A 24,533-nucleotide genomic window follows, 5' to 3' on the forward strand; every position below is an offset into this window, starting at 1 on the left:
TTCATCTATCTCCGTAAATAGGGTCTCAAAGGCAGGGATGTTAACTTATTTATGCGAATTAATATGCCTGCCTAATTTTTCGTGCGAAAAATCCACGGTTGTATAAATATGTGTTTAGAAATGCTCAAAACAAAGATTTCGCATTTATTCCGCGCTAACGTTTTTTTTTATATGGAGTATAACAGTTTTTCGTACGAAAACATGATCTTATGGTGTTTTCTTTTCTGAAAAAAGTGCTTTTCCTTCATTTTGTCTGTACAGAATGCGCATTTTCAAAATGTTACCAGCAACCTAAAAAAATGCTATCATTTCAGCGGGCAGAAAAGAATTCAAAGAAGGAGGCAGGGCAATCGCAGCACTCTCGTTTGTTGGCAGTGCTGAAAATGCCCGTAATTTGCCTCTATGCGTGGCGCTATTTTCACAACAGAATTCAAAGCCTTTTCGCACTTTTGCCTGTTTTTTTAGAAAAGAACCTAAAAAGTACATTTTCCGGGTAAAATGCAAAAAAGTGCGCATTTTTTACAAGAAAAGAAAACGCCATTAGTACAACCCAATAAACACAGGATGAGCGTTTTTCAAATGCAACAACTTTTCAGTTTGAGGGTAAATATAATTTTCAACATAAATTCAACTTGACTTGAAATAGCTCATCTTCAATACATCTTCAAATTGTTTGCGAATTACTTCCAATTTGCCAAAATGTTGACGAAATCTTTGAAAAGGTGTTGAAGATAATATGAGAAAACTTTGACAAAACACTACCCTAAAATGCAACGAAAAAACCATGTGGTTTTCAATACTTATTTGTGCAACGAAGTTCGTGGTCAATTGCAAGAAATAAAAAAATGGAAAATTTTAGACAAATAACCAAATAGTTTATAAAAATAGGTAAGTGAAAATAAAAAATGAAATAAAACTTTAAGGAAGTCACTAAATGTATATCTCTTTGCAGAAAACTAAAATTATGGATTCTACGTTCTTGAAAACATTAAAAAGCTGACCAATGAAAAAATGGTGGACAATTAACTGGAACTGCTTCAAATAGTTTATAATAATTGGTACGTCAATATGAAAAATTAAATCAACACTTTAAATAAGTCACTAAATTTAAATCTCTTTGCAGAAAACTAAAATCTTTGGATGCTACATTCTTGCAAACAATAAGAAGCTGACCAATGAAAAATGAGTGGCTTATCGACAAGAAAAAGTTTCCAGAAACATTACAAGTGCAACCAATTAAAATTGTTAAAAACAACAAATTGTTGAAATCAACAACTTCTGGATGAAAATGTGCATCACATCGTCAGTTTAATTCATATGCTATTATCAGTTTAAAATGGATATTTTGTGAATTCCTTCTGCTGAAAATCAATTCTAACACGCGGTCCAGTACGTTCCTAATTTCAAATTGCCCGCATGTTAATAAAAGGAAGGAACCAAAAGGAAGGAAATCGAATTATCAATGCAAAAGTGTTTACTAATAATGTTTAAGATAAAGTTTTGTTGTTTTTTTTTCTTATTTGTTGATATGTTTAATAAGATTATTATTTATCAATTGGTATTGTAGTGTATTATGTAGTGTAGTGTATTATTATATATTTTATTTTGATGAAAATGAATAAATTATACAAAATTCATAGAATTTTGGCTTTGACTTTCAATTTGAAGTGGGGATATCATTCATACAAATTTAGTTTGAAAAGTATTTGCAACGATGTTAATTTTGAATTTGAACTCGCATCGAAAATTGTTTGACAAATTATTGAGTAGCGATGCATTTCAATTTGAGGATAACACTTGAGATATTATTGCTAATGTGTTGAATTTCACTGTTGAGGGTACCCAATAAACACAGGATGAGCGTTTTTCAAATGCAACAACTTTTCAGTTTGAGGGTAAATATAATTTTCAACATAAATTCAACTTGACTTGAAATAGCTCATCTTCAATACATATTCAAATTGTTTGCGCATTACTTCCAATTTGCCAAAATGTTGACGAAATCTTTGAAAAGGTGTTGAAGATAATATGAGAAAACTTTGACAAAACACTACCCTAAAATGCAACGAAAAAACCATGTGGTTTTCAATACTTATTTGTGCAACGAAGTTCGTGGTCAACTGCAAGAAATTAAAAAAATGGAAAATTTTAGACAAATAACCAAATAGTTTATAAAAATAGGTAAGAAAAAATTAAATAAAACTTTAAGGAAGTCACTAAATGTATATCTCTTTGCAGAAAACTAAAATTATGGATTCTACGTTCTTGAAAACAATAAGAAGCTGACCGATGAAAAAATGGTGGACAATTAATCGGAACTGCTTCAAATAGTTTATAATAATTGGTACGTCAATATGAAAAATTAAATCAACACTTTAGAGAAGTCACTAAATTTAAATCTCTTTGCAGAAAACTAAAATCTTTGGATGCTACATTCTTGCAAACATTAAGAAGCTGACCAATGAAAAATGAGTGGCTTATCGACAAGAAAAAGTTTCCAGAAACATTACAAGTGCAACCAATTAAAATTGTTAAAAACAACAAATTGTTGAAATCAACAACTTCTGGATGAAAATGTGTATCACATCATCAGTTTAATTCATATGCTATTATCAGTTTTAAATGGATATTTTGTGAATTCCTTCTGCTGGAAATCAATTCTAACACGCGGTCCAGTACGTTCCTAATTTCAAATAGCCCGCATGTTAACAAATTTTAATGCTGTTTTATGACACCAAAAGGAAGGAAATCGAATTATCAATGCAAAAGTGTTTACTAATAATGTTTAAGATATTTAAAGTTTTGTTGTTTGTTTTTTTTTTTTTTGTTCTAATTTGTTGATATGTTTAATAAGATTATTATTTATCAATTGGTATTGTAGTGTATTATGTAGTGTAGTGTATTATTATATATTTTATTTTGATGAAAATGAATAAATTATACAAAATCATAGAATTTTGGCTTTGACTTTCAATTTGAAGTGGGAATTTCATTCATACAAATTTAGGTTGAAAAGTATTTGCAACGATGTTAATTTTGAATTTGACTCGCATCGAAAATTGTTTGACAAATTATTTAGTAGCGATGCATTTCAATTTGAGGATAACATTTGAGATATTATTACTAATGTGTTGAATTTCACTGTTGAGGGTAATGTCTGTTTTTTGTTGAGAACGCGATTTTCTCAACAATTTCTCAACTTGAATATTACCCTAATCCTTTGAAAAAATGTTTGAAAAATTGTTGAAATTTGGCATTTTTCAAACGTTTGTGTTTATTGGGTAATGTCTGTTTTTTGTTGAGAACGCGATTTTCTCAACAATTTCTCAACATGAATATCACCCTAATCCTTTGAAAAAATGTTTGAAAAATTGTTGAAATTTAGCATTTTTCAAACGTTTGTGTTTATTGGGAAGGCTTAAAACTGAAAACTTTTATTTACAAAAAACGCTCCTATTGTTGTTGAAGACAGTGCGCATCGCTCTATACGCCGTATTTAGGTTTCCTTATGGTCTATTGACTCTAGCCGATTACCGACTACTATTCATGGTGGATTCGACATTGTAATGTTTGCTACTACTACACTACGTATTGTATACAGTGAAAGAGTTTTAGAGTGGATTTAGTGCTAACTCGAATTAATAACTTTAGTGGACAAAGGAAAAATAAATTTTGTATACCTTAGTCCGACTTGTCACATAACACTAACGAATATTGGAGGTTTTTGTTTTCGAAACTATCGATCGGAAAAATTTTAGGTCTTCACTGGTGGTCACACACGAATCCTCGAAATGGGTACATTGACCGATTTTGGCCAAATTGCCATGAAATGGGATCCAAAAAATCTTGAAATACGAACAATGTCTGTTGAGAAGACATTAGAGCCACTTGTTCTTCAAGTTACAACATTGGTGAACACAAAAGGCCCGAGTAAAAAAAAGAAAGGTATGTAAAAATGTTTTCACATCTGTATCTATCTACATAGTTTTGACTTGAATGAATTGTATACTGAAGATGCCCATACTCCGGTATTAGTCACGACAAAATAATGGACTAGCTTGAGTTATCCCAATTGTTTTAAATTCAAGTCATAAAATTACTATTGTCATACATTTTTTATTCATTCTTTTTTCACCAATACTTAAATCTATTATATCTTTTAAAATATTTATAAATATTTCTTCCGTGCAAGGATTCTTATCGAACAAAACATAAAAAAATGAAAGCTATTTCTAACTTTGGCATAAACAGTATATAACGCCCTTTATATATTGTTGCAATGTCGATGTTTATAGAGCATCAAAAATTACATTAATTTGGCCAGTGAACTAATTTCATGTCGCTCACCCATGTAAGCTGATAAGTGACAAACATATATTGTATAAGTAAATGTAATATGATAATATGGTTTTAGGATATTCATCCTTTATCAAAGTCGACCTAACGAATTACTTTAATATAATAATGTTTTCGGTAATATACGTTAATTTACATTAATTTCTATGTGTAAATTAGCAGAAAATGTACATGAACACCAACCAGACTCTTGCCATTATAGTCGTCGTACAAGCATGTTGGTTATTATCAAAAATTTTAATATGTTATATTTTGCAAGTTTTTTATGGGAAATAATCTCAAACAAAAACATGCAATTTTTCTATAACTTGCCAAATAGGTTCTATATCCGGCTTCCTTTCTGTTGGATTTGTTCCCCGATTGAGTTAGGAAACCTTAAAAAATTTAAGTTCCTTGGCTAACGATAGTTACATTAGAGTCTTTTTTTTTTTTTTTTTTTTTTTTTTTTTTTTTTTTATTAAGTCTATAGATACAATATCCTTACAGACTAATAATACTACTACATAACATATATACAACAATAAAAAAAAAAAAAAATGGGATATATATTATAAATTATCATTCATTCATTCAAATAAAGAATCATTTTACGTTTTAGCATATTTCTATCCTCAGAAAGATTAATAATATGATAATACTTATTAAAATCATCACATAGGTGGCGAAGAGAATCATTATTTGCAAACTCTCTTTGGAAGTAAGTTATACTTAATAAACGGAAGTTCCTTGTTGGTCTAAGAGGTACAGTTAGACTAATACGACTCAAAATAAAACTCGAAATAATTTTCCCATGTATAATATTCATAATAAACGTGATATTTAACATTTTTCTTCGACTAATTAATGACGGAAGTTTAATTTGTTCAAGTCTATATTTGTATGAAGGTAGTGTAAGATATGTCCATCCTCGTTTTCTCAGGCAAAAAATAAGGAATTGTTTTTGAACTGATTCAATTTTATCCGAATATATTTTATAAACAGGGTCCCATATAACTGAGCCATATTCTAGGGTAGTACGAACAAGAGAAATGTACAGACTTTTAGTGACACAGTGATCATCAAATTCTTTACACCATCTCTTCATGAAACCAAGCGAGCTGTATGCTTTATTAATCATCATAGTTAAATGTTGTTTAAAATTTAATCTATTATCTAAAAGAATACCAAGATCAAGAAAAGTCTCAACCCTATCAAGTTCACGACTGTAAAGAAAGTAACTAGTATCAATGCGTTTAACTCTATAAAATGACATATGCTTACACTTTGAGATATTTAATTTCATCAAATTTATATCACACCACACTAAGAAATTGTCAAGATCAGACTGTAATAGAGTTTGGTCAATAGGGTCATTAAATGAATAGAAGATTTTGACATCATCAGCATACATTAATACATGTGCATTTTTAATCACAAAGGGTAAGTCATTTATAAAGATTGTGAAGAGGACAGGTCCAAGATGACTACCTTGAGGAACTCCAGATATTACATCAAATTGATTAGAAAAAACATTCCTAAATCTCACTCTCTGAATACGTCCTATTAAATAGGAACTGATCCACTTTAACAAGGAAGAAGAGAAGCCAAGTTGTTGTAGTTTCCGTAATAGAAGCATATGATTAACTTTATCAAACGCCTTGCTAAAATCTGTGTATATTACATCAGTTTGTTTACCCATCCTAAAACCATCATTGACTAGTGTCGTTAATTCTAAAATATTCGTAATAGTTGACCTTGACTTTCGGAATCCATGTTGGCATTCATTTAATGCTGAGGAAACCTGATGCGTTATAAATTCAGTTACCATCTTTTCTAGCAACTTAGGAATAGCACTTAGCTTCGCAATACCTCTGTAGTTAGACACTTTAAATCTATTTCCCGACTTAAATAATGGAGTAACATATGATTCCTTCCAACATTGTGGGACGTAACCCGATGATATTGAAATATTAAAAATTTTTGTTAGAGGTACTTTAAGAGAATCAGCACAGTGTTTCAATATGTTTGGTGGTACCCCGTCAGGGCCAGGTATATACGAATTTTTTATAGATCTCAAATTTTGATAGACACTCTCAATCGAAAATTTAGATACAGTTACAGTAGGAAATTCAATAATATTAAATGGATATTCAGACTCGCAATCATACTTCACATCGGAATAAGTTGATGCAAAAAAATCTGCAAACATGTTGCTAATATCTACATCATTCTCAGCAAGAGAGGTATCGTTTTTAAGTGAATTTGGTAGTGTACTGGTCCTCCTTTTAGAATTTATAAATTTATAAAATGACTTGGGATTGGATTTCAACTGTTGCTTCATACTAGTTGTATAAATTCTATAGGCTTTCAAATTTTCAACATTGAACTCAGATCTAACAATGACATACAATGTAAAGACAGATGATGAACCTGATCTTTTATATTTCTTGAATAACTTATTCTTCTTATTTTTAAGTCTGGCAAGATTACGGTTATTCCAAGGCGGTCCAAAAGATTTCACAATAACTTTCTTTGGGACGCACTTAGAAAAGCATTGAAATAAATAATCATAAAAATTTTTTATCGTTATATCAAAGTTTTCGTTGTTAATAATATCATCCCAAACTGCAGACGACAAAAGTGTATTTAATTTATAATAATCAGTTTTATGAAAATTATATACGTTTTCTTCATTAATTAGTATTCTCTTCTGATCAGTTAGTGATGGGACAAAAACCTGTGTCCGGAAAGATGGATGAAATTTATCCACAGGAAACGTAATAGAATCACATGGATTAATACAATAGTCAGAAGGCTGATTTACGAAGACCAAATCCAATATTCTCTTTTGAGAGTTAAAAACATTATTTATCTGAAATAAGCCATAATCAAGCAAGGGTTGAATTATTTTAATAACAGTATCGTTAGATGATATAGGAATGAAAGCATTTGTATCTCCAAATTGGTTCCATGAAATAGATGGCAAGTTAAAGTCTCCAAAAGCAAGTAGAAAATCGGAGGATTTTGAAGAGCTAAAAGCACTTAATATTGCAGAAATGTGATTTTCATATAAATTAGAACAGGAATTGGGAGGAATATATGAACATGTTAAAAATATATTATAGCTATTAATACGAATCTTCACAGCAAGTATTTCCATATTATGAATATTAGTAAGGATAATTTGTTCTGAAGGGAACTCAGCTGAGACTGCTATTAAAACACCGCCACCAGTCTTTTTCGACTTGTTTGATCGATCATATCGGTAGATATTATACTTTGAACAAAGAACTTCAGAATCATAAATATTATTTTTCAACCAAGTTTCAGTAAAAACTATTATATCATAGGTAAAATTAAAACTATTAGCATAAAGAGTATTTAATTTAGTGTTAAGACCTCTAACATTTTGATATACAATAGATAAGTAGTTTTTGGAAGAAAGTAAATTCAGTTTTTTGATGAGTTTTGATGTTGAGGTAAGCGAACCAATTCATTCCTTGGATTTTCTCTATAAATAAATTCATGGATTATTGCTCTGGCAGGCCAAAATTCAGGGTTAACGACAGTAGCAAAGTCTTCTTCCGGAACCAAAATTTTGAAGGATGCAGCTCTACGTTTTTCAGCATATTTAAATTTATAGACTTCAGTATCAATATGTTTTCTCAGCTTCCATTTAATATAAGAAGAAATTTCTTCTGGTGATGTATCTTCAGCAAATCTCGAAGCAAATATTGTTTTTTTAGGGGCAACAACTCGTAATTGTGGGGCTGTATTACTATCTACAGGAGTAGTAGAAGGTGAAAAAAATGAGGTTTGTCCAGATGGTGTTATAGATGTTTGATTACTGGGGGTAGCAGGTGGAACAGATGTCAGGAATTGAAAGCGATTAGAATTATTGTTATTGTTGTTGTTGTTAGCTGCTGTTTCATTAGGTTCTAAAACATTAATTGACGGAACTGAGTTATGTTGAACAGTAGGTGATTGATCTGCATTTTGAATAATAGCGTTATTTACTTCAGAAGGTTTTTTCCTCTTTCTGATAGAATCAACGGGTGAGTGAACAAAATTCTCCAAACAAGTAGCATTATTGAACATGTCTTTATATCTATCGAAATTTTCTTTTAGTGAATTTAATTCATTACTTATTAGATCAAATGTCGCCTTTGTATTTTTGAAAAATGCAAAAAATTCAACATCATAAATTTTGCATTTTGAACAGCACCAACGAAGTCCTTTATCATCTTGTAAGTTATCAACAACTCTAGCAGTTAATCCAATACATTTAGCGTGATATAAGGAGAGACACAGCCAACACGAAACCATAGGTTCGTTGTCCTTATCGATTTTGCAATTAGGCTTCTCTAATGGGACAATGCAGAAATACAACCCTGAGCAGCAAGTGTTTAGCACGTTCAACAACCAACTAATCCACTATTGACAGGGTAACCCGTAGTTGATAAGTCTTAGCAAATATTTCTATGGCCTACTTTTAGGCGATCCGTAAAAAGACAAAAGTTTTTAAACTTGAAAAAGGCTTTTAAAATATTTTTTTATTTTAGTTAAGACAACAACCAAATGCGAACAAGTGTTGTGCAGCTGCTCAAAAATGTAAAAGCTCAAACACTTTTTGCCACTTATGAAAGACTTCTGTCAATTTTCCTCTCACTCTCTTATATGTTTTCTTTGTTTTTATTATCTTTGTTTATGTTTGTGTAATTTTTGTGTATTTCTGATTTTTCTTCGCAAATTCGATTATTATAAAAAAGTTTTTGGATTTTTAAACACTGATATTTCCAAAAAAGGAGCTCGATTCCAAAGCTTCCAGACACAGGGTGTATAGAATTATTATTAAAGCAATGAAAGTTCACAATTTGAGTCTTTTTAGCAGGTTTTAGATAATATTATTCACAAGCTATAGCAAAACACGTCTACACTGAACGACAGTCGGTCTGTCTTGGTTAAACATGAACACGCCTCGCCAACAGAGAAGATATATGAAGGCGGAAATATTGAAGTAAACTTATTTATGTTCATTAGGAAGGATGTGCTTTGGAGTTTATTGAAAAAATGGATCAACCTGGCAGGTTGAGTGAGACATCCTTGGTAAATCATCACCATTATAAGATCGTGTCTTTCTAACAGCACTCCTGAAGAAAGTAAAAATAAATATAATTCAAATCCAACCATTGCCACCGTGGTGCAATGGTTAACATGACCGCCTTGCATATACAGAATCGTGTGTTCAAACCCGGTTTCAACCAAAAACCAAAAAGAATCAGCGGTGGAATGCTTCAAAGCTTCTCTAAGTGGTTTCACCGCAATGTGAAATGCCGTTCATGTTTATGAAAAAAAGTGACCCACATATTTCGCCGTTCATGTATATGAATAAAAGTGGCCCACATATTTCCAGTTGGAAGATTTCTCCGGGATATTTTTGAGTAAATTAGGCTTTCTACTTCCGTTCCAAAGTAGTTTGGTTAACCCACAAACAAGGGTGCCGTCCCTCAGTATAGATGAACCGCAAGAAACTGAAGTAAAGCATCTTGACAGTAAACTAAATTGGAAACACCACATTAAAATTAAGAGAAAGGTTCTCGACTTAAAAGTGAACAAAATTAATTTCCTGATTGGGTCCGATCCTAAATGATGCCCTGAGAACAAACTACTTATTTACAAACACATAATAAAACCTATTTCGACGTGCGGCATTCAGCTATGGGGAACAGCTTCCAATACAACAATCAAAATACTACAACAATTCCAATAATGAGTAGTCTCTTGACTCCCGAAATAAAACATATTTTAATTTCAATGGGATCCAAGAACATTATTAAACGCAAAAAAAAAAATAATAATAATAATTAAAAAAATGTATATATAACGTTATTGATTATTGATATAAAATTGCTGGTTCAATTGTTTATATAAGATTGTTGTTTATTTTAATTAATTTATATTTAATATTTTTATATAATATTGTAATGTCCGTTAGAGTAGTACATTGTAATTCGTTAAATTGGTCCTGTGAAGGCTTTGAATTGCTTAAATAAATGGAAATAAAAATAAAAAAACATTGCTTAAAATCACTGGAGCACCACACTACATATCGGAAAAAGTCTATACAAGGAGTTGAATATTAAAACAGCCAAGGAAGAAATACTGCCACATCTGAAAAACTACAAATTAAGAATCGAAGCTCATCCGAATTCACTAGATTCAGATTTGATGGCAAACCGAGAAACAGACGGGGAAGACTTGTTACCATAACCATTGAACAGAAATTGATCATATTTATAGTATGAAATAAAAATAACACTAAGAATAATGAAAATATCGAATTTAGATAGAACCCAATAAACACAAGCATTGGAGAAATGCTTATATTCAATACCCTTTCAAACATTTTTTTTCAAAGAATTAGATAAGAATTCAATTTTAGAAATTATTGAGAAAATCGCGTTCTCAACAAAAAACAGACATTACCCTCAACAGTAGAATTCAACACGTTAGAAAAAATTTCGCAACATATTAGCAACAACTTTTCAAACTAAATGTTATTTTAATACTTCAAACCTATTGGAAAATTTGTTGAACGCAAGCAATTTGCAAGGCCTTTTGAATTAATGTTGAAGATGGGATTCACTATTAAATTGATATGGCGTTACCTATGAAAAATGCTCATCCTTGTGTTTGTTGGGAAGGCATTAATAAATATGGAGTAGTGATACACATTTTCGTATAGAGCGCGGCCTATATTATAGAAAAATAAATGCATTTATGCAAATTTTTGTACAGTTAATTAGGTACCGTAAATCCATTGTGATGGATTTATTTATCAAATTTGAGAGTCGCCCCTATCACTTGTTTTTTTTTTTTTATTTTATAGCGAGATCAATTAAAATTTATTTTCACACATGTTCTTTACAAAATATTTCAGATCCTTGGGGTTAAAGTCACACAATTATTTAATATACTCTGGCTTTTCAACATCTCTGAATTCATTTTATTTAATTTTTAGGAAAATCTAAGAGAGCTAGCGCACTTGTTGCTGCTGTTGAGAAAGCTACTGAGAATTTTATTCAAAAAGGAGAACAAATCGCTTACGAAAATCCTGATATAACACAAGAGATGTTGGCAGCTGTTGATGAGGTGCGAAAATCTGGAGATGCAATGAGCATTGCCGCACGAGAATTTTCCGAAGACCCTTGTAGTTCCCTTAAAAGAGGAAATATGGTGCGTGCTGCACGTAATCTACTATCAGCTGTAACGCGTCTATTGATTTTGGCAGACATGGTGGATGTTCATCTCTTGTTAAAATCGTTGCATGTAGTGGAAGATGATTTAAATCGTTTGAAAAATGCTTCCAGCCAAGATGAATTAATGAATAATATGAGAGTAAGAATCTAAAATATATTTACATTTCTATATGTAATAGGTACCTTTAGTTAATGTGGATCACAACCCAATAAACACATACTTTTGAAAAATGCCACATTTGAAAAAAATTCAAGCATTTTTTCAAAGGTTTGGGAAATCGCGTTCTCAACAAAAAAACAGACTTTACTCTCAACAGTAAAATTCAACACATTAGCAATAATTTCTCAAGTTTTATCCTCAAATTGAAATGCATCGCTACTCAATAATTCCTCAAAGAATTTACTATGCAAGTCAAATAAAAAATTATCATTGTTGCAAATACTTTTCAACCAAAATTTGTATAACCGATATCCCCACTTCTAATTGAAAGTCAAAGCCAAAATTCTATGAATTTTGTATAATTTATTCATTTTCGTCCAAATAAAACATATAATAATACACTCCACTACATAATACACTCCAATACTAATTGAAAAATAAATATCTTATGAAACATATAAACAAATAAGAAAAAAACAACAAATCTTTAAATATCTTAAACATTATTTGTAAACACTTTTGCCTAGATAATTCGATTTCCTTCCTGTTGGTGCCATAAAACTGCATTAAAATTAATATGCGGGCAATTTTAAATTAGGAACGTGCTGGACCGCGTGCTAGAATAGATTTCCTCACAAAATATCAATTTTAAACTGGTAATAGGACGTAAATGAAACTGACGATGTGATGCCCATTTTCATCCAGAAGCTAATGATATGGAATAATATCAAGTTTTAACAATTTTAATTGGTTGCACTTTGAAATGTTTCTGGAAACCTTCTTGTGGATAAGCCACTCATTTTTCATCGGTCAGCTTCTTAATGTTTGTAATATGTAACATTCAAAGATTGTAGTTTTCTACAAAGAGATTTAAATTTAGTGATTTCTCTAAAATGTTGATTTAATTTTCCATATTTACTTACCAATTATTATAAACTATTTGAAACAGTTCCAGTTAATTGTCCAATATTTTTTCATCGGTCAGCTTTTTAATGTTTTCGGCAAAGAGATATACATCTAGTGACTACACGTACACTGATGTAGTCACTAAATGTACTGCGAGAAATTTGAGCAAGGGAACAGGATTCATGACGATACTGTAGCTGAAGCGGTGAGAAGCTACAAGGTTAATCCTGTTCTCGGAGTCCGACCACCCCCCTCTTTTTTTCTCTTACCTATTATTACAAACTTTTTGGAGTAAATTCAGTTATTTGTCTAAAATTTTAATTTTTTTTTATTTCTTCCAATTGACCATGAACTTCGTTGCACATAGAAGTATTAAAAACCACATGGTTCTTTTGTTACATTTTAGGGTAGTGTTTTGTCAAAGTTTTCTTATATTATCTTCGACACTTTATCAAAGATTTCGTCAACATTTTGGCAAATAGGAAGAAATTCGCAAACAATTTGAAGATGTGTTGAAGATGAGCTGTTTCAAGTCAAGTTGAATTTATGTTGAAAATTACATTTACCCTCAAACTGAAAAGTTGTTGCATTTGAAAAACGCTCATACTGTGTTTATTGGGAACGGACTGAATAGTCTAAGTGAGCTTGAAATAAATCGGTCTGCCACTTTAACGTAACCTAACCTTTTCGATGTCGAAATGAAAATGTTCATTCCGAAGGTTATACCTTTTTTTTAATAATATTGAATATATTAGCCAAATTGCTGGATGTTAAGATGAAATTTATGGAAATTGTTTACCGAGTCGTAAACGGAAATTTCCCTACAATCTATTGGCTAAAATTGCTCAACATTTTGTACACATATCATCTGCAGCGAACGAACATTTTCAATTCAGCATAGGAAAGTAATCAATTCCAAACTATAAAACAATGACTATTTCCAGCAATTTGGTAGAAATGCCAATGAGTTAATTAAGCAGGCTGCGAAAAGGCAGCAAGAACTGAAAGATCCTCAGTTGCGTGACGACCTTGCCGCAGCACGTGCTATGCTAAAGAAACATTCAACTATGTTGCTAACAGCATCGAAGGTTTACGTGCGTCATCCAGAACTGGATTTAGCAAAAGTAAACAGGGATTTTATTTTAAAACAAGTATGTGACGCTGTCAATACCATAAGTGATGTGGCACAAGGGAAATCTTGCCAACCCACTGATATATACAGTGGAGCAGGGGAGTTAGCTGCCGCATTGGATGATTTCGATGTAAGTGTGCCTTGCTCTCGGCTTTTATTATTCACATTTCTCCGATTTGTTCGCATTAAATATAAATTTAATCACGCCGTAAAACAAATTTATACTTTTTAGGAGGGAGTTATCATGGATCCGTTGACGTATAGTGAAAAACGGTCACGACAATTGCTGGAAGAACGTCTCGAAAGCATAATAAGTGCAGCTGCTTTAATGGCTGATGCTGATTGCACCCGTGATGAGAGACGGGAGCGCATTGTTGCAGAATGCAACGCAGTTAGACAAGCTCTACAAGATTTGCTGTCGGAGTATATGTCGAACGTGAGTATAATCTTTAGTGGGTATCGTATTTGCATAATTCTTCAACAAACGCCTGCAAAGACCGACCTAAAATTTTTCCAATTATATGAATTTTAAAAAATATTCAATACAAAATTTAATTGACTCAGCAAATTTTTATTTAAACAAAATTTATTATATATTTTTTTTTATTGGACTAATGTTTTAACTGACGATGGTGATTGATACTATCATTTCTGTGATCGAAGAAATTTCAATGCCAATGAAATTGTAGCTCAGCTAAAACAATGTATATTCATAGAATCTATAATAAAATGATTTATCAAGCTCGAGATCTATATGTTGTTATTTGTTTTTCTTTATATACCTATTTTTCGCCTTAATATGTACTAGAGCACGACCGAAGCGGTTTTTTTGCCGAAGCCGATGTTCGGCAAAAAAAGCAATAATCGACCGAAGCAGAATCCGATTATTTTCCTGAAATATTTAATCAAAGAAATTTAGCAAATTATATTCAACAAAGTCATAAAAACAATCATAAAAGTCATAAGTATTATAATATTCTTTTAGAACTAACAGACATTTTTAGTATTCAAAATTCAGTTGCTGGATATTATGACAAACAAGGATTTTTTTATATTTTTTACGTTTTATTTGTACTGGGTGTTTTGGCTAAGACAAATTCAAAGCTGGGACAATTCCCTATGAAATAAAGCTTCGGTTAAATGGGTTCTTGACGCCGAAGGCCGATTTTTGCCGAATGCCGAAAACGATTCTTCGGTCGAGCTCTAATATGTAAGACATTTTCACAACAACATACAGATCTCGAGCTTGATAAATCATTGCATTTTATATTGATTCAAAAGAAAACTAATAAATTCTTAAAATCGCGAAAAAAAAAATAACGGTTCCAGATCCTGTAATGTATTTACTCAGAATTACCTTCTGACTCGTTGTTATCTACAGGTCGGTTCTTTATCGACCTTCGTAGAATTGAATTCAAAAACAAGATGTATTACATGAGATATACAGGTCTGTACGGCTTATTTCTATTAGGACAAAATACGTCCAAAACCAAAAGTGATAATATGCTTAACCCTAGCATTGGCACTATATATAAATGTAAATATTACATTTTTGAATTTTTCTTCATAATCTGCAGCAATTTACAAATGTAAATATACATATGTGCTTTAAAATACTTTTAGTTGAATTTTTGTTGTTGTTGTTGTAGCCCTTTGGAGTTGGTATTTTCGAGTTTTTCGGGAAATAAGCATACTCCAAATGGGGGTTTGCAGTCCTTGGACAGGGTTGAAAATTTTTGTCAACTATTTTTATGAAAATAAATAATACAAATAAGAGAAGTGTAAATTAAAACTATTTATCTTTTACTTTTGAATAACATCTGTTACTTTCATCAGGCGTAAAAGAAGTAGCCAATCACTGTATGGGTTCAAACATTTTATGCTTTCGTATCCATTGGGTTTTTGGAAAAATTTTATCCAATTTAAATCCATCTTTACCAACCAAAAATTGCTACCGACGCCACTAATTCAGATAGTTCATTGTCGTTTTCCTCATTCTCTTTATCTATTAGTCTCGCATGCATGCTCTCTACTGAGTACGATACATCTTCCACATAAAAACTCACTAGCAAAGCAATCCATTTTCTCAGGGGCTTTTATCAACCAGAGACCTTTCTCTTGCATCGGACAAAATTTCCACCTCAACACAATCAAAGTATTATTTTTGCTTGCCATAAAGTAATCTGAAATAAAACGTACTTGATAAAAATATGTGTTCCGAAATTGTGTTCAATTCGTACCAGTGCAAAAAAAACGAGCTTCCAAAAAAGTAGTTTGGATCCCCAAGTTGTAATCCGTAAGTAGTGCTAACTTGGATCGTCTCCAATGAATTTTACATTGGCTTGCCATAGGACGGAAGTACTCCATTTTTGAATCCCTGCAAAAGGACTGCGTCGGAAGTCGAAAAAATCAATAGGGGATCCCGATATGCACAGTAGAAGAAATGTTTGTGGACTTGTCCAAAAGGACTGCATCGGGCGAAAGAAATGTATGGGAGCTATATCTAACTCTGAACCGATTTCAATAATGTCAAACAGATAATTAAAAAAACAACAATATTTCCTCTGTAACGAATATCAGACCAAAAAATAGCCGTTACAAAGCTAAAAATAACAAACAAAATATTTACATATTTAAATAGCGGCAGGTAATTCACAAAATAAATTGGTGCCAGAGCTAGGGTTAAGAGTTGATTAGTACCAATCCAATCAATCCAATTTGTGGTTGGCTGATAAGTCCCCGGTCTAACAAAGAAAAACACATTTTTTTTGTCAAAATTCGTTTTTATTATTCAACATAGTTCCCTTCAAGAGCGATACAACGATTATAACGACCTTCCAATTTGTTGATACCATTTTGGTACTACTCCTTCGGTTTTGCCTCAAAATAGGCCTCAGTTTCGGCGATCACCTCTTCATTGCAGCCAATTTTTTCCCCTGCGAGCATCCTTTTGAGGTCTGAGAACAAGAAAAAGTCGCTGGGGGCGGTGGGTGGGGAAGCAATTCGAAGCCCAATTCATTAATTTTTGCCATCGTTCTCAATGACTTGTGGCACGGTGCGTTGTCTTGGTGGAACAACACTTTTTTCTTCTTCATATGGGGCCGTTTTGCCGCGATTTCGACCTTCAAACGCTCCAATAACGCCATATAATAGTCACTGTTGATGGTTTTTCCCTTCTAAAGATAAACGATAAAAATTATTCCATGCACATCCCAAAAAACAGAGGCCATTACTTGCCAGCGGACTTTTGAGTCTTTCCACGCTTCGGAGACGGTTCACCGGTCGCTGTCCACTCAGCCGACTGTCGATTGGACTCAGGAGTGTATTGATGGAGCCATGTTTCATCCATTGTCACATATCGACGGAAAAACTCGGGTGTATTACGAGTTAACAGCTGCAAACACCGCTCAGAATCATCAACACGTTGTTGTTTTTGGTTAAATGTGAGCTCGCATCCAAATATTGATGAATGATATGACCAACACGTTCCTTTGATATCTTTAAGACCTCTGCTATCTCTATCAACTTCATTTTACGGTCATTCAAAATCATTTTGTGGATTTTTTGATGTTTTCGTCGGTAACCACCTCTTTCGGGCGTTCACCGTCCTCCGTGCTCATTTCACCATGCTTGAATTTTGCATACCAATCAATTATTGTTGATTTCCCTGGGGCAGAGTCCGTTAACTCATTATCAAGCCAAGTTTTGGCTTCCACCGTATTTTTCCCCTTCAGAAAACAGTATTTTATCAAAACACGAATTTCCTTTTTTCCATTTTTTCACAATAACAAAAGTTGCTTCACAAAAGACACTCTATCTCACAAACTAATTGACTTACAGACGTCAAATTTTGACACGAATCATTTGAAGGTTGGTACTATATAAAAATAATATGCATTTAATACTAGCGACGCCATCTATGTGTCAGACCGGGGACTTATCAGCCAACCTGTTAGTTTAGTCAACACAATGATTTTAAAGCTGAGATCAAAACAACAAATATGATTGAAGTACAAACCAACAATAAAAAACAAAACGCGAATTTTTACAATTATTTAAAAATAAAAGTTTTCACCTGTTCAAAACATTTTTGTAACTTTTAACGATAAATGTTAATAGTTGGTACTAACGCTATGCCGATTGATTTTTTCTGCGCAATTTCTTGCCATTTGTTACGATTAAATGGTCAATGATATCCTATGATGCAGGTTCAAGTAGATATCATATGCCTTTTGCAAAAAGTTAATACCAATTTTTTGTTTTACAACTCTTCATCGGGAATTCATTGTTTTATCATCCTATACCTGTGCTCGATGGAGGTCATGATCGCGCTGACTAATCCATGCAGACGGCTTTTCCCGGAATGCTTATGGCAATATCACATAAATTGGGTCAATAACTTGTCCAGATAAACACCACCAGACCCCACCATAATTGACGGACATTTTTGTATTTCTTGGATTAACACTCCTCCTTTCAGCTTTCGTACTAAATTTCTACCATCCGATCCATGCAAGTTAAATTTTGAGCCGTATGAAAATATAACACATTTCCACTGCTCCTCAGGCCATTTAAGGTACTTTTGTGAAAATTTATTTTTCTTGGAAATAATTGGTTTTTGACATTTTTGTATAATCACACTCCGACTTATAAAGCTCTACATTTGATCGCTATGGTTGATATATCCAGTTGATATTAATTTTTGACTCCTTTAGATTTTCCGATGTTAATTTTTGTGATACCCCAACTGTGAAATCATCGATTTTTTGTATTTTTAATTAATTGATTATACTTATTGCTGGTCATTTGATCGAATTATTCCAAAAATAGAGCATAAAAGCCTATGACGATCACTTTATGGCCAAATTAGGCATTGAACTAAACGATATTCCTACAATGCCCTTTTTTACGTTAAATCGATCCTCTTTTAGGTTCTTATAACTATTTCAGGTAAAAAGCCACAAAACTAATGTCATTAAAGAAGAAAATATTACAGGGTGCTAAGTAGTTGCAAATGTATTGAATAGGTCGAAATATCAGTATTTTATAAAAGCCCATTCATTTGTCCAATAAGATTTTGGCAAAATCACTCCATAAAGATTATTTAGTAAGTGGAAGGAAAACAATAAAATTATTATTATGCGATATACTCAAAAGTGTGTCAACACCCAAAATCGTTTTGGACGGCCAGACTTATCTACAATTTTCTTTATAGTTGTGTGGTGTCTTCCAACAATTTTGGAAATTTCGTGGAACCATTTGCCATTTTCCCTTCAATCGATGATGATTTTCGTGGTTTCTAAGGAGATTTCAGTTCCCATGGTTCTGACTACGATTTCTCTATTAAATCGATCGTTTCACTTCAAATAACAATTAGGAATGACTAAAGCTAATATAAATAATCATTTTCTAGCATTACTTCGTGCAAAAATAACGGTGAATATAACGGTACGCCAAGTGAGTCAATAATAAATGAGTTGTGATCCAAGTGTTGACGCACTTTTGACGCGTAAAATGTTGAGTTTTTTATATAAATATTTTTAAGAAAGAATTTTGCAAAGTTATTGCTGTTTTTTTTTTCACTTTTATTTTCATAAGATTGAAAAAAACTTCATATTTGGTTGAATAAAACCTATATATGTTTTATGGGTTTTCAATAATCTTACGAAAAGCAAATTTTTTTTGGGTGTTGACACACATTTGACGCTCATAGTATATCTAGATTAAGTTCATGGTAGGGCTAGTTGGAAATGTTTTGAACATCACTGTATATCAATAACCACCATGGTCCAATGGTTAGCATGCCCGCCTTGCATACACAGGTTCGTGAGTTCGAACCCAGTTTCGACCAAACATCAAAAAGTTTTTCAGCGATGGATTATCCTACCTCAGTAATGTTGGTGACATTTCTGAGTGTTTCAAAGCTTCTCTAAGTGGTTTCACAGAACATTCATTGTTGGACTCGGCTATAAAAAGGAGGTCCCTTTTCATTGAGCTTAACATAGAATCGGGCGGCACTCAGTGATAAGAGAGAAGTTCACCACTGTGGTATTACAATGAACTGAATAGTCTAAAGGTACACCATGCGTCAATCCATGCGTTGATGGAAGGGTTGATTTTTTCTGTTTGCGGCAGACTATTCGAGCTTTTGATTTCAAAGAGAAATTTCAACTCTTCAATCATAGGACGCATTGCACGCATTGAACGTATCGTATGTAATTCTACCTTAAATGAGCCTGAAATATTGGGCTGCCACTATAACTAACCTAACCTAATCTATATCAATAAAGAATAATGTTTTTTTATTTAGATGGGACAAAAAGACAATAGTCCCAGTCTCGACAGGGCCATCGATCAAATGTGCAAAAAAACTCGAGATCTTCGTAGACAATTACGTAAGGCGGTGGTGGACCATGTTTCGGACTCCTTTTTGGAAACAACGACACCTCTTATTGATTTGATAGAAGCAGCAAAAACAGGAAATGAAAAGAATGTACGTGAAAAGTCGGAAATATTCACTAAACATGCCGAAAAATTAGTAGAAGTTGCAAATTTAGTTTGCAGTATGTCAAACAATGAGGATGGAGTTAAAATGGTGCGATATGCCGCAGCGCAAATTGAGAGTCTTTGTCCTCAAGTAATAAATGCTGCGTCAATTTTAACTGTACGACCGAATTCTAAAGTCGCACAGGAAAATATGACCGCTTATCGGCAAGCTTGGGAAGTACAAGTTCGAATTCTAACTGAAGCCGTTGATGACATAACTACTATAGACGATTTTCTGGCCGTTTCGGAAAATCACATACTTGAAGATGTAAACAAATGCGTCATGGCTCTACAAGTTGGTGATGCTGAGGACTTGCGTGTCACGTCTGGTGCTATACAAGGACGATCTGCCCGAGTATGTAATGTTGTAGAAGCTGAAATGGATAATTATGAACCATGCATTTATACAAAACGAGTTCTTGAAGCTGTGAAAGTATTGCGTGACCAGGGTAAGTTATTTGGTAAACAACTTAAGAATAAAATGTTATTTACATATTTAAAATTCCAGTTATGTCGAAATTTGATCAACGAGTAGATGCGGCAGTTGAAGCTCTATTGTCCAAGTCAAACAAAGATGTCGATGAAAATGATTTTATAGATGCGTCACGCTTAGTATATGATGGCGTGAGGGAAATACGTCGAGCAGTTTTAATGAACAGGGTAAGTCATAAAGAAACGGTGTAAAGAAATATTTTTCGCGATTGCAATTTAGTTTCCTTTGCAAACATAGCTTGTTTGGAGGAGTTACTCAATTTGGTTATAAAACTTTTGTAGCCAATGTATTTCCAAACGTGTTTCTATAACTCATCGTTGTTTTGCTATATCTCAGTTTCTTATATAAAGTTTTTTACCCAAGTAGGGCTAAGATACAAATCTCACAAGGAGAGATAGCCAGCTTAATAAATAAAACATATCTAACATATCTTTTAATTGTTTGCAGAGCTCGGAAGATTTGGATACTGATACAGAATTTGAACCGGTTGAAGATATGACATTGGAAACAAGGAGTCGATGTAAGTACATGCCATCTGTTTTGAAACATTTATATATGTTTCATACTATTATAATAGCGTAAAAATAACTTATTTGTACATTTAACAGCTAGTGCACATACAGGCGATCAAACTGTTGATGAGTACCCAGATATTAGTGGAATTTGTACAGCCAGGGTATGTTATTCACTTCTTTGATAATATTTGTTGTTTACTAAATGTGTAACAATACAGGAGGCTATGAGGAAGATGACCGAGGAAGACAAACAGAAAATTGCGCAGCAAGTTGAGCTTTTCCGTCGTGAAAAATTAACGTTCGATTCGGAAGTGGCCAAGTGGGATGATACCGGAAACGATATTATCTTTTTGGCCAAACATATGTGCATGATTATGATGGAAATGACAGATTTTACACGGTACTAACATTTATTGAGACATATTTGGCATTTGTTCTTATTTCCATTAATTTGTTTGCATTCGTATAGTGGTCGTGGTCCACTTAAAACTACAATGGATGTCATAAATGCCGCCAAGAAGATTTCTGAAGCTGGTACAAAACTTGATAAATTGACACGAGAAATAGCGGAACAATGTCCCGAGAGTTCGACGAAAAAAGATTTGTTGGCCTATTTGCAACGCATTGCTCTTTATTGTCATCAAATTCAGATTACTTCTAAAGTGAAGGCCGACGTTCAAAATATAAGTGGAGAGCTAATTGTTTCCGGTGTAAGTAGAATCATTTTGTTTATACCCTTAGTAGTTGGTTGAGTCCTGCATTTCCTATTAGAATAATATAGAATAGCGTTAGCATTTACAAAACTATAGACATTTTTGTCTGTTATCACAAAAATATATATTCGGGCCTGTTCCAATTGTTTTAAATGCAAGAATTTTGTTTCAATACGTATGTAAATTTATTAGCGAATTTTAAGTTTATACAAAAATTTTTGAGTTTGATTCTATCGGCGATACAGCTTTTGTATAATAGATTCGTTAAAAACAAGATATATTAAGGAAGATCGTTTCAGTATTACAGAAACTACATTGTATGCTTCGAAATATGAGGAAATGTGTTGCGATTCGTAAGAATAATTGAAGTAATTCTTACCACCAATTATGAGGATCATTTATTCATTGCTTCTGCGCCTATTTTGCACCACTTCCAGAAACAAAAAGAACATTTTCACTACTACTAGCGACGCTGTTTTGCTGGGCGAGAATGGAGTAAAGTTTGTACACCAATAGCAATTTTGGCATCAGATGCCAGTTTGCAGTGAATTGGTAATGTCGCTGCATAGTAGCATTTTTCTTGAATATATTACATACGAAAGTTGAAGAACGGTTTTAAAATGGTGTATCTAACTATTGGAAATTCTTTAAATCAAATATTTTACAAAAGCAAGCTGGAATTCTAAAAAAAAAAATGAATCACAAAATCATTCTAAGCTGCCTTTTTATTATTTTTTTTTTTGTATATATTTTGGTATATATTTCCCTATTTACAATATGGAAATGAATGGCACAGGACAGAAGCCCCATTGGGGTCAAAGTTTTAATTTCAATTTGATTGTTTTTTTTTTCTTTTTGATTTATATATACTTTTTTTGTGAAATTTTATTACCCAAATTCAATTTTTTCGCTTAAAACGACCGCATAATGAATTTTCTAAGTCTTTTCCAAAGTAAATTTATTTATAGTAAACAAATTACGAAACACTACCATATTTAAGCAAAATTGTTATTTTACAAAATTATCCTAATCTATATATTTAATTGCAGTTGGATAGTGCAACATCATTAATTCAAGCAGCTAAGAATCTGATGAATGCAGTGGTCTTAACTGTGAAATACTCGTACGTCGCATCCACTAAATACACAAGACAAGGAACTGTCACGGTGAGTAATAATGTATTTTTAAGTCTACTGTCCAGTAATTTTGTATTACTGTATGCTAAAAATGTACTCCAAGTTATTTCCTTTTTTCTAAAACCTTTCAAAATACATGAGTTTACACAGTTTTAATGGATATCTCTATAAGAATTCAACTGTTAGTTTTTTCGTTTATCACATAACTACATAATATGTTTGTAAAGCCCAATTACATCCAAAATTAATTGATTAATTTAATGCTTAGCAAATAAAGCGATGAAGGGTATAAAGGGATTGTAGGGACACACTTTAAAATGTAGTAAAATTTTCATCACATAGTCTTTGAAATTTGGAATTGAAAAGAATATTTTATTCCTGAGTTTTTATTAATTTTTAATTGTGGCCTTGTTTAATTTTATAAAAATATAAAACAGCGCACAGGCTGAACAAACGAATTATTTTGAGACAAGTGATTATGTACACTTTATTATAACGCTCACATCATATATTTTTCGTCTGCTAACTAAAAAGAAAAAAGTTTGCCCCGGCAGCCATATAAATGTAAAATATGGCTGTCGGGGCAAACTTTTTACTACTATTTACATGGAACTTTGCACAGAAAGTAGAATTAACATTATTGCTACGTTTGCAAAAATTTAAATATAGCTTGCATATATATGTACGTCCGATTTGGGCAATTACTCTAAATCACATTTACCTCAAGCCTATTCTTATAGAGTCACTACAACCAAATGGAATAACTAATATAGACTCCGCTCTCGTTGAAGTCGGGTCTACGGCCCGGGGCGGACACAGGGTTTTCAAACCTGTCCAAGGACTGCAAACCCCCATATGGAGTATGCTTATTTCCCGAAAAACTCGAAAATACCAACTCCAAAGCGCTACAACAACAAAATCATAAATCATATGTACAAAGGGTCGAAATTTGAATAATTTGAGTCAAATTGAAATATATCTCACATATTAGCAGTTTTATTGTGTTCAGGGTCGGGTACTGAATCGATTACATGATGTTCAGCTGCGTATGTGTTTGTATTTAAGTATGGGTTCCAGCTTTAGTCCTATCGCCTTCATCTGTTTCTCTTATGCGCCGAATGCGGATGAAATCATTTCAGATTGATATTGGCGTCCCTTTGGCCGATATGCATTTAACTATAGGCCCATACATCATATGCTCCTTCTAATTCTCTGGCGGAAAAATTATATAGTGTTGTCATCGCATATCAAATTTTGTGAAATCACCACTTTGCAATGTTGTTGCCTGGCCACGTGGATATTGCCTGGCCACGTGGATATTTTTTTGAAATAACTCAA

General features: G+C 32.7%; 1 protein-coding gene and 1 long non-coding RNA gene across 2 annotated transcripts in view; both read left to right on the top strand.

Moving 5' to 3' along the window:
* Window positions 1-584: 584 nt before the first annotated feature.
* Window positions 585-1,642, top strand: LOC142239751 (uncharacterized). Its single transcript, XR_012723107.1, has 3 exons — window positions 585-888; window positions 953-1,058; window positions 1,124-1,642. It is a non-coding gene; the product is annotated as an uncharacterized LOC142239751 (long non-coding RNA).
* Window positions 1,643-3,573: 1,931 nt separating this feature from the next.
* Window positions 3,574-24,533, top strand: part of alpha-Cat (catenin alpha) — a 28,390-nt gene continuing 7,430 nt past the window's right edge. Inside the window, exons 1-11 of the mRNA XM_075291038.1 lie at window positions 3,574-3,945; window positions 11,357-11,733; window positions 13,605-13,922; window positions 14,025-14,228; window positions 20,103-20,787; window positions 20,847-20,998; window positions 21,279-21,351; window positions 21,440-21,507; window positions 21,565-21,746; window positions 21,816-22,056; window positions 23,109-23,225. Of these exons, the coding sequence (XP_075147153.1) occupies window positions 3,792-3,945; window positions 11,357-11,733; window positions 13,605-13,922; window positions 14,025-14,228; window positions 20,103-20,787; window positions 20,847-20,998; window positions 21,279-21,351; window positions 21,440-21,507; window positions 21,565-21,746; window positions 21,816-22,056; window positions 23,109-23,225 (2,571 nt within the window). The 5' untranslated portion in view covers window positions 3,574-3,791. The remainder of the gene's footprint in view (window positions 3,946-11,356; window positions 11,734-13,604; window positions 13,923-14,024; window positions 14,229-20,102; window positions 20,788-20,846; window positions 20,999-21,278; window positions 21,352-21,439; window positions 21,508-21,564; window positions 21,747-21,815; window positions 22,057-23,108; window positions 23,226-24,533) is intronic.

The sequence above is a fragment of the Haematobia irritans genome, chromosome 1 (genome assembly GCF_050003625.1).
Source record: "Haematobia irritans isolate KBUSLIRL chromosome 1, ASM5000362v1, whole genome shotgun sequence".
Classification (NCBI taxonomy): domain Eukaryota; kingdom Metazoa; phylum Arthropoda; class Insecta; order Diptera; family Muscidae; genus Haematobia; species Haematobia irritans.